This window comes from Rhinolophus sinicus, linkage group LG03, assembly GCF_036562045.2.
Source record: "Rhinolophus sinicus isolate RSC01 linkage group LG03, ASM3656204v1, whole genome shotgun sequence".
Taxonomy (NCBI): domain Eukaryota; kingdom Metazoa; phylum Chordata; class Mammalia; order Chiroptera; family Rhinolophidae; genus Rhinolophus; species Rhinolophus sinicus.
The window spans coordinates 147,988,825-148,000,315 of record NC_133753.1 but is presented as its reverse complement, the minus strand read 5'-3'; the positions used below and the strand labels follow the sequence as shown (position 1 = coordinate 148,000,315).

Below are 11,491 nucleotides of genomic sequence, written 5' to 3'. Positions count from 1 at the left end.
ATAGGCGTGGAAGTGGATCCTCCAACCCCAGTCAAGCCTTCAAATTGTAGCTCCAGCCAACAGTTTGCAGTCTTTTATGGGAACCACTCAACTAAACCACTCTCAGATTCCTGAATCTCAGAAACTGTGTAAAATAACAAACATCTGCTATTTTAAACTGCTAAGTTTTCTAGTGATTTGTAATTTGCAGCAACTTATATTAGATAACTAATACAAGACACCTATATCATTGAGCAGCTAAAAGTAAAAATTGATAAAGATGGTTAATTGCTCTGACAGAATTAGCATATTTTTCGTCAGCATTTATGGATTCCATGTCACAAGTAGTATGTTCTTAAGTGCAGAGAATACCAAGACAAAATGTAGGATTTGGCCATGTGGGAAGAGAGATGGCAACTGTGGGAAATTTCCTGTTTCTGGAAATTACATGCTAGGATATTTAGACCAATGTTCCTGCTGAAAACCAAAGCTGATTAAAATACAAAAGCTACCTTAAACAAAAAGGAGATTTTAAGACAGGAAGGGATGTTCAGTTTAAAAGTATAACGAGAAGTGAACATAGGGTCCTGTTATGACAACCTTATGGAGTACGGAGGACAGATAGCAAAGATCAAGGCTTACACAAGGTGGTGAATCTAACAGGAATCACGAATCTCACAGAACTTTCCCACAATAAGCTGAGACACCCCCAAAGGGTTTCAGCCTTTGGATGAGTATAAATTATGTAAAATCATAGCCAAGTTTAGAATTGCCTACATCACACAAAGAATCTTAAGCATTTAACTTGCTTTTAAGGTGATCCCACACTGGTGATGTTTCCAGGTACTTAGAGGAATAAAAATGTAAATCCTCTCCAAAGAAAAGTAACTTCATCGTAGGCCTCAAATGACTTTTCAAATATAATATCTAAAACACAATAAAAATAAAAGCACATATGGGAACTAGACTCTAGAGGCAAGAATTAATAGGAACAATGAAAACAAATTCATATAGACTTAGGCATTAGATTTTTTTCTTTCAGTGTTTAAAGAAAATCAGGTGTGAGGTACCTGTAGAGAATGGGAAACAAGTGTGGAGCTAATTGGGATAGCACCTAATACAAATGTTGCAAGACTATAAAAACTGAACTTTAAAACAGTAAGTTTAATGGCAGAATAGAACCCAGAAAATGGGGAGAATTTATAAACGAATATAAATCAGGAGAAAATATCCAGAGTGCAGCATGGAGAGGCAAAAAGATGGACAGATGGGAAAATAGGAGACATAGAAGATATAGTGAGAAGTCCTAACAAGCTTAATTAGTTGTAAAAAGAGGGGAGAATAGGACAGAGCAAATATTTTTAGATATAATGTACACTTTTCAAAACTGAGGAAAGATATGACTCCACAGATTCAAGATGATGGACATATCCCAAACAAAATAAACAGGAATCTACACATAGACACTTAATAGGAAAACAGGAACTGTCAGCTGGCATAGTCAGAGCCCAGGGAACAGTTTGCTCTTTCATCAGAGGTCCAGGAAGGGGTTGGCAGCTATGAGACAGAATCCTTTTGAATGTACCTGCTTTCTTCCAGGAAAGCTGAAGAAAAGCAACAGCACTCCTTCCTCTCCACTATATATAAACCCTGTAGAGCAATGTGTAAACGTTTTGAGGTGGAGCCTTGTAGATTTCCCTTGTTCTACACCAAACTAGAGACGCCAAAAAGGCAGAAACACCATCTCTATCCACTGGCGCAGTGGTGGCAGACACTGCAGGGCAGAACACTGGTAATGGTGTGGGGAGACTAGAGCCCTGAATTTCCAGCCAGAGCACCAAGAAGGGGTATCTTGGAACCAGAGTGTGGGGGGAAATCATAAATAGAAGGAAGCTGAAGAAAGGGAACCTCTCAATTTGTGTATAAAATACTGGGAAACCCCCTTCTCTGCTCTGCGTGTGTGAAACTGATCAGAAGCACCTGAGTAAAGGTTTTGACACTGAACTACAGTGTAGGTCATTATCCAGGTTTCAGACTGGCCATCGAGTGGTGCATAAATGGGGCAGATTAAAATGGCATTGCAAAGGAGCTGAAAACTAAATTCATTGGAACGAGCTCACAGAAAGCTGGCCAGGATGTGTGGTCTGAACTAACTGGATTGACTTCCACTTAAAACAAGACAAAACAAAACAAAATAGCATTCTTCTGAAGATTTAAACAAGACGGAAACTTCCATAATATTCAATATATTCAGGAAATAATCCAAAATCACTCAACATGCAAAACATTAGGGAAATCTAAACAACTCTCAAGGTTAAAGACAATGAACAAAACCCAATTCTGAGGTCACCCAAATGCTAGAATTATTAGAAAAAGACTTAACGTGAATTATTTTAATCATACTCCACAAAGCAAGGGTAAACACTATTGAAATGAATAGAAAGAAGTCCTAACCAAAGAAATAAAGCTATATTAAAAAAGGAAATTTTAGAACTGAAAAATACAATAACAAAAGTTTACTGGAGATTCTTAATAGTAGAATGGAGAGGACCAAAGGAAGAGTGAGTGAATTTAAAGATACATCAGTAGAAACTCCAGTCTAAATAACAAAGAGAAAAAAGTGTAAAAAGTGAAGAGCTTCACAGACCTAAGGGACAATACCAAAAAGTCTAATATTCATGTCATCAGAGTCCCAAAGGAAGAGGAGAAAGATTGGAAGAAAAATAATTTGAAGAAATAATAGCTGAAAACTTCCAAAGTTTGGTGAACTACATAATATATACATTTACATAAAATTATATTTATAGCAGGTCTACTTGGTACGGCAAACTCCATAAAGGAAAAAAACCAAAAACCATACCCAGGCATATCACAAACAAATTGACAAAACCAAACATAAAAAGATCTTGAAAACAGGAAAACAACACTGTTCATGTGGAAGAACAAAGATCTGAATTATGAAAGATTTCTCATCAGAAATCATGGAGGCCAGAGAGAGTGAGACACGAAATACTGAGTGCTTAAAAACAACAATCTAGAACCCTAAAATAACAACCCAGAATTCTTTAATCAGAAAATACATCTTTCAGGAATGAAATAAAGACATTTTCAAAAGAAGGAAAACAGAATTAACTGCCAGTAGATTGGCTTTAAAATAAATGCTAAAGAAAGTTCACTGGTAAGGGAAGTGACAGCAGAGAGAACCCTGAAATGCCAGGAAAGAAGGAAGAGCAACAAAAAAAGTAATATCTGAGTAAATAGAATAGACTTTTTTTTTTCCACATTTTTTTTTCACATTTTAAGTTTGTTAAAATATGTATAACTGCTGAAATAAAAAAATGCATAACATTGTCTGATGGGAATTTCAATGTATATAGATCTAATACATATGAAAACTGCATCCTAATGGGATAGTAAAGGACTGCTATCTTTCTATTCATTTTAAAAAGTAATAGTGTTTACTTTTACTTTGTGGAACGTGATTAAAATAAGAGAAATTAAGAAAATCCCATTTACAACTGCATAAAAAATAAAATAAATAAATAAATAAATAAATAAATAAATAAATAAATAAATAAAAAATTTAGCCAAGGAGGTAAAAGACCTGTACCTGGAAAACTATAAGACACTGAAGAAAGAAATTGAAGAAGATACAAATAAATGGAAGCATATACTGTGTTCATGATTAGGAAGAATTAACATCATTAAAATGTCCATACTACCCAAAGCAATGTATAGATTCAAAGCAATCCCTATCAAAATACTAATGGCATTTTTCACAGAATTCGAACAAATAATCTTAAAATCTATATGGAGCCACAGAAGACCCCAAATAGCCACAGCAATCTTGAGAAAAAACAGAACAAAATTGGAGGTATCAAACTACCTGATTTCAAACTATCCTACAAAGCTAAAGTAATCAAAACAGCATGGCACTGGCATAAAAACAGACACATAGATAAATGGAACAAAATAGCCCAGAAATAAACCCACACTTATATGGTCATTTAATCTATGACAAAGGAAGCAAGAATATACAATGGAGTAAAGACAGTCTATTCAATAAATGGTATTGGGAAAACTGGACAGATACGTGCAAAAAAAAGGAAACTATCATCTTCTTACACCATATACAAGAAGAAACTCAAAATGAATTAAAGACTTAAATGTTTAAGACCGGAAACCATAAAACTCCTGGAAGAAAACATAGGCAGTAAACTCTCTGACATTGCTCTTAGTAATATTTTGTTTTTGATCTATCTCCTCAGGTAAGGGAAATAAAGGAAAAAATAAACAAATGGGACTACCTCAAACTAAAAAGTTTTTGCACAGCAAAGGAAACCAACAAAATGGAAAGACATCCTACTGAATGGGAGAAGATATTCACCAATGATGATCTGATAAGGGGTTAATATCCAAAAGTTATAAGGAATTGATACACCTCAACACCAAAAAACCAAATAATCCAATTAAAAAATGGGCAGAGGACCTGAACAGACATTCTCCAAAGAGGGCATACAGATGACCACTAGACATATGAAAAGATGCTCATCGTCACTAATCATCAGAGAAATGCGAATCAAAACCACAATGAGCTATCACCTCACACTGGTCAAAATGGCCATCATCAATAAACAACAAACAAGAGATGATGAGGATGTGGAGAAAAGGGAACACTTGTATACTGTTGGTGGGATTGCAGATTGGTGCAGCCACTCTGGAAAACGGTTTGGAGGTTCATCAAAAAATTAAAAATGGAACTATGTTAATGACCCAGCAATTCCACTTCTGGGTATTTAACTAAAGAAATCCAAAACACTAATTCAAAAAGATACCTTCACCCCTATGCTCATTACAGCACTATTTACAATAACCAAGATATGGAAGCAACCCAAGTGCCCATTAATAGACTATTGGATAAAGAAGTGGTACATTTATACAATGGAATATTACTTGGCCATAAAAAAGAATGAGATCTTACCATTTGCAAAAACCATTTGCAAAAATGTGGATGGACCTAGAGGTTATACTAAGTGAAATAAGTCAGACTGAGAAAGACAAATACCATATGATCTCATTTATATATGGATTCTAAAGAACAGAATAAATGAACAAACAAAACAGAAACAGACTCACAGATATAACAAACTGAGGGGAGGAGATTGGGAAGCTGGGTAAAAAAGGTGAAGGTATTAAGAAATAAATTGGTAGTTACAAAACAGTCATGGAGATGTAAAGTACAGCTTAGAGAATATAGTCAATAATATTGTAATAACTGTGTAGTGACAGGTGGGTACTAATCAGAGGAATCACTGAATAAATTATATAAATGTCTTACCACTATACTGTACACCTGAAACTAATACAAAATAATATTGAATGTCAACTGTAACTGAAAAAAAAATGAATAATTAAAAAAAGTATACTGAATCAAAGGTCATACTTTAACAGAGGACTGCATCTTATTCCACTCCACTAAAATACATAATCTCACCACCTCTACCCAGTTTCGGTGAACCAGAACTAATATACTATTCCTATTTGTATATATATATCATCAAAAGCAGCTCCAAACCTCAGGTCAATGCCCATTTTTCACATTCTAATCTTCTTAAGACTCTGCATATCTGCTATTCTTCCTTCAATACACCATATATTCTTAACATATGAACCTCTCCCTTTGTGCCAAAAGAAAAGTAATTAGACATATATTTGCAATAATAATTTCCAAATACTCAAAAGTAGAGAAAACAGTATGATGAAACTGTATACTCGTACTACAACCATCCTCAGAGTCAACAATTATCCAGGTGTTCCACTTTTGCTTCATCGATCCCTTTGCAGGTTTCCTCCACTATCTGAAAGTAGAGTGTTCCTATGAAACATTTCATAAGCAGAAATAGAGTAAAGCGAAGAAGCAATTACCTTAGGACACATCTTGTTGACGGCTGCACAAAATAAATCGAGATAAAGCACAGATACAGACACAGTTTAAAGCTATGGTGGCTTGATGCTGAAATGCTTAGTGCGGTTCCCAGGTCAGAAGCTTGGAGGTGCCACTCTCTCTGTTTGGGGTGCGTGCTGCCTCTGTAAGCGCTCACTGCAAAACAAATGCTGAACATTATTTTCGCTATCCCTTAAAAGTGAAAATCCTCTTCAGATTTCTTTAGGTTAGTGAAAACAGATGCTAACGTAGGTCTTTCGTAAAAGCAAAGTGAGGTAAAGTGAACTTTCAAAAAGGGTGGGACACCTACGAGGTCTGACAATTAAGTTTATGAACTCATCCTAGAAAAAGTGCTACATACCTCATTGCTGAATATCACTATGGTTACCTTTGGGAAGCTATACACCCACCAGAGCCTAGTCCACCCTTCAAAGCAATTTTGGAACTCTTTTTTTAGAATGGCCATCAGAGCTGTTGTCCTATTATCCTTGATGTCCTGAATGTCATCAAAGTATCTTCCTTTCAATATTTCCTTTACCTTTGGGTAAAAAAAGAAGTCATTGGGAGCCAGATCAGGTGAGTAGGGAGGGTGTTCCAATATTGTTATTTGTTTACTGGCTAAAACCTCCCTCATAGACAGTTCTGTGTGAGCTGGTGCATTGTTGTGATGCAAGAGCCATGAATTGTTGGCAAAAAGTTCAGGTCGTCTAACTTTTTCACGCAGCCTTTTCAGCACTTCCAAATAATAAACTTGGTTAACTGTTTGTCCAGTTGGTACAAATTTACAATGAATGGAATCCCTCTTGATATCAAAAAAGGTTAGCAATATTATTGCAACAAGTTTGGGAACATAATTGTCAGACCTTGTATATTTCTTTCCTGGACTATTTTCAAGCAAATCTCAGACATCATCATTTCATGCCACGTACTTTAGTATGCAGCTCTAACAAAATGGACAGTAAAAAGTAATTTTAATTGAATCAGATACTATAAAATCTATGAAAATATTGACCTATTGTGATCAATAGCCTATAAAAACTTTTGTACTACAACTGATACCATTGAGAAAGTGAAAAGACAATTTGCAAAAATGGAAGGAGATATTTGCAAATTATCTATTTGTTAAGGGACTTGTAGTCAGACTTTATATTTTTACAATCAACAAAAACCCAAGTAAAAATGAGCAAATGATTTGAATAGACATGTCTCCAAAGAAAAAAATACAAGTAGCCAATAGGCACTTGAAAAATATGCTCAACATTATTAATCACTAGGGAAATGCAAATCAAGACCACAGTGAGATACTACTTCATATCAACTTGGATAGCTGCAATAAACGAAAAAAATAACATAATAACAAGTATTGGTGAGGATGTGAAGAAACTGGAACCCTCATACATTGCTGGCAGTTCCTCAAAAAGTGAAACATAGAGCTACCATATGAACCAGCAGTTCCACTCCTGTCATTAAGGAAATGCAAATCAAATACAAATCAAGCAATTGTATATATCCAAGAGAAATACGTCCACATACTTCCACACAGAACTTGTACATGAATTTTCATAGCATTATTCATTAGTAGCCAAAAAGTGGAAACAATACAAATGTCCATCAACTGATGAATGGGCAAATAAAATGTGTTATACTCAAATGATAGAATTTTATTTGGCCATAAAAAAAGAATAAAGTACTGATGCACACTACAATATGGATGAACCTCGAAAATATTATGCTACGTGAAAGAAGCCAGTCATGAAATGTGCAGAATAGGTAGATCCATAGAAACAGAAAATAGATTACTAGTTACATAGGGCTGGGGAGGAAATGAGTGACTGTCTTGGGGTGATGAACATGTTCTAAAGTTGACTGTGGTGCTGGTTGCACAATTTTGACTATGAATATATTAAATTGTACACTTTAGATGTATGACCTTTTAAATCATTAAGGAAATGCAAATCAAATACAAATCAAGCAATTGTATGTCTCAGTAGAGCTTTCTGAAAATACCACTGAAGTCATTAAAAGTTAGTGTTTTCTGAAACTCAAGGAATCTTTTCGATTAAGCTAGAGAACATTCAGGTAACAGGGAAGCCTGATTGAAGATAGATTTAAATACAACTCAAGTATGTAAGGACTTAAATATATTAAAACCTAAATAGGGCTGGATGAGAAGACTTTGGGTTATGTATCAGGTGATGTATTATTATCCTAATTTTACAACTGACAGAGTGAATTGTATTAGTCACAGAACCAGAAAATGCCACTGCTGTGTTGCTAATTCTGATAAATCTGACGTGGCTGGCGCCCTTTATCCAGCCCCAGCCTCCCTGCGGGAAGCAGTTGAGGGCAAAGAAGGCAGTGGGAGAATCCTGTTGCTGGGAGTGTTTTCTGAGTCAACGCCGGTAAGAAGAGAAGAACGGGGAGAGAAAACGTTCAAGTTATCAGTTCAGTATCCTTATGCAGAAAACACTCATTTTTATGAAGAAATGATTACATGTCATTTCAGAATGTTACTAAAATTAAGAAGAGAAAATATATCCAACTTCGGAAACTCGTACCCCACCCCAGCAACTGCTTGCAATCTTGGCTCTCACGTTCTGCCTCAGTCTTCCACGACCCGGCTTTTTTGGGGAACTACTGTTTTCTGACTACTTTGTAAAAGAGCAATTAGCGCGATATTTGGCCGGCGGACCCAACCTCGGAGTCTGCGTGCAGGCGAAACTCGAGCCACAGCCTCTGCGCGTGCGCGCCGCTCCACCTCCCTTTCCGCCTCCGCTTGGGAAGCTCCAGCTCACGCAGCAGTTGGAGGTCGCTCGTCTGTCTGCGGTCTGTGGTCTGAGTCGGGTTTTCACGCCACCTGTGACGGGTCGCTGGCGGGGGGCCCACTGCTCAGCGCCTGCGCTGACTGAGGGCGTCCAGTCACCATGGCAGCGACCCCTGGGGGCCCTGGTAAGCGCCCTCCGGGCTTTGGGTCTGGGACTGGGCTCGACACGATTGGCTTGAAGTCCCGCACTTTCTCCGGCCTCGCGCTTGTGTTTGGGGGCGTTTTGAGAGACTCCTCTGGCAGCACAGCTCCCTTTTTTGCATCCTGGGGGTCGGCGTTCTTAGCGCGCCCACAATGGATTGGCTGCTGTGGCCATTAAGAGAAAAGCGTTTGGTGCAGCTAAGAACTGAAAGAATATTGTGCTCCATTTTAAAATGATTTTTTTTTTTTTTTTTTTAGATATTTTAGGTTTATAGGGAAATCGGGAGAAACAGATTCTCCGTATGTCCCCTACCTGGACACAGGCGTAGCGTCCCCATTATCAGTGTCCCCCAAGAGCGTTACAGTGTGAACGTGCATTGACACATGATAACCCCCCAAAGTCCATAGTTTACCACAGGGTTCATTCTTGGGTTTACATTCTATGGGTTTAGACAAATGTATAATGACATGTATCCACGATTATGGTCTAATACAAAGTATGTTACCACACCCCTACCCATCCCTGATAATCAGTGATATTTTACTGTCTCCATAGTTTTCCCTTATCCAGAATGTCATATAGTCGGAATCATACATTACGTAGCCTTTTCAGATTGGCTTCTTTTACATAGTAATATGTGCTTAAGGTCTTTTTAAGGCTTGATAGCTCAGTTCTTTTTAGCATCAAATGATATTCCATTTGTGGATGTACCACAGTTTACCCATTCACCTGTTGAAGAACATCTTGGTTTTGGCAATTATGAATGAAGCTGCTATAAACATCTGTGTGCAGGTTTTTATGTGGACATAAGGTTTCAGCTCCTTTGGGTAAATATCAAGGAGTGTAGTTGCTGGGTCATATGGTAAGAGTATGTTTAGTTTTATAAGAAGCTGCCAAACTATCCTCCAAAGTGGTTGTATCATTTTGCATTTGCACCAGCAATGAATGAGATTTCCTCTTGCTCCACATCTTCACCAGCATTTGGTGGTGTCAGTGTTCTGGGATTTGACCATTCTAATAGGTGTGGAGTTGGACCTTGTTTTAACTTGCATTTTTCTTATGGCATGTGATTTGGAACACCTTTTCATATGCCTACCATCTATTTATCTTACATGGTGAGGTGTTTGTTAAGGTTTTGACCCATTTTTTAAATTGGATTTTCTTATTGTAGAGCTTTAAAAATTATTTGTATATTTTGGATAACAGTCCTTTATCATATGTATCTTTTGCAAATATTTTCTCCCAGTTTGTGGCTTTTTTTACTCTTGACATTGTCTTCCTCAGAGCAGAAGTTTTTCATTTAAATGAAGTCCAGCTTATCCATTATTTCTTTCATGAATGTTGCCTTTGGTATGTATCTAAAAAGTCGTTGCTCCACCCAAGGTTATCTAGGTTTTCTCTGTGTTATCTTCTAGGAGTTTTATAATTTTGCATTTTACATTTAGGTCTATGATCCATTTTGAGTTAATTTTTGTGAAGGGAGTAAGGTCTGTTTCTAGATTCATTTTTTACATGTGGATGTCCAGTTATCCCAGTACCATTTGTTGAAAAGAGTGTCTTTGCTTCATTGTATTACCTTTGGTCCTTTGTCAAGGATCAATTGACTCTCTTTGTGGAGGTCTGTTTCGGGGCTCTTCATTCTGTTCCACTGGTCTGTCTATTCTTTCACCAGTACTACACTGTCTTGATTACTATAGCTTTATAGTAAGTCTTGATGTTGGATAGTGTCATTACTTTGTTCTCCTTCAATATTGTGTTGGCTCTTCTGGGTTTTTTTGTCCTCCATATAAATGTTAAAATCATTTTGTCAATATCCACAAAATAACTTGGTGGCATTTGATTAGGATTGCTTGAATCTATAGATCAAGTTGGGAAGAACTGACATCTTGACAATATTGAGTCTTTCTATTCATGAACATGGAATATCTCTCCATTTATTTAGTTCTTTGATTTCATTCATCAGAGTTTTGTAGTTTCCCTCATACAGATCTTGTACATACTCGTCTTTTGTTAGATTTATACCTGTGTTTCAGGGGTTTTTTGGTGCTAATGTGAATGGTATTGTTTTTCATTTCAAATTCCATGTGTTCATTACTGGTAAGTAGGAAAGCAATTGACTTTCATACATTAACCTTATATCCTTCAACCTTTTTCAGATTAAAATTTTTCCTGATTATAAACAATACATGCCCAGTATAGAATATTTATAGAGTATATTGAAGTAGGCAAAAATTCATGTATTGTCAATACTCAGAGGCACCACTAATAACTTTTTGGTATATTTTCTAACAATTCTGACTTTTAAGAAAATATAGTTAAGCTCATAGTATATATGCCACCATATACTACTATATATCTCTTATTTTTCTCCCATTTTTTTAAACAAAGTAGTTTATTAAAGCATTAGTTTTTAGTGGCTCAAACAACACAGATTTATTATAGTTCTGGAGGTCAGAAGTATGAAGTGGGTCTCACTGAGCTATAAAATCCAAGTGTCGGGAGGCATGGCTGCATTTTCTCTGGAGACTCTAGGAGAATATCCGTGTTCTTGCCTTTATCATCCTCTAGAGACTGCTTGAGTTCTTGGTTCATGATCTCTTCC

At 36.6% G+C, this 11,491-nt stretch overlaps 1 protein-coding gene across 2 annotated transcripts in view; it reads left to right on the top strand.

The window, feature by feature from the left end:
- The first annotated feature begins 8,671 nt into the window (after positions 1-8,671).
- FAM151B (family with sequence similarity 151 member B) overlaps positions 8,672-11,491 on the top strand; it is a 33,376-nt gene continuing 30,556 nt past the window's right edge. The window contains exon 1 of one of the 2 annotated variants that reach the window (XM_074328790.1): positions 8,672-8,872. In XM_074328790.1, coding sequence (XP_074184891.1) covers positions 8,848-8,872 — 25 coding nt within the window. In that variant the 5' untranslated portion in view covers positions 8,672-8,847. The remainder of the gene's footprint in view (positions 8,873-11,491) is intronic. The other variant, XM_019728208.2, reaches the window with a different exon arrangement.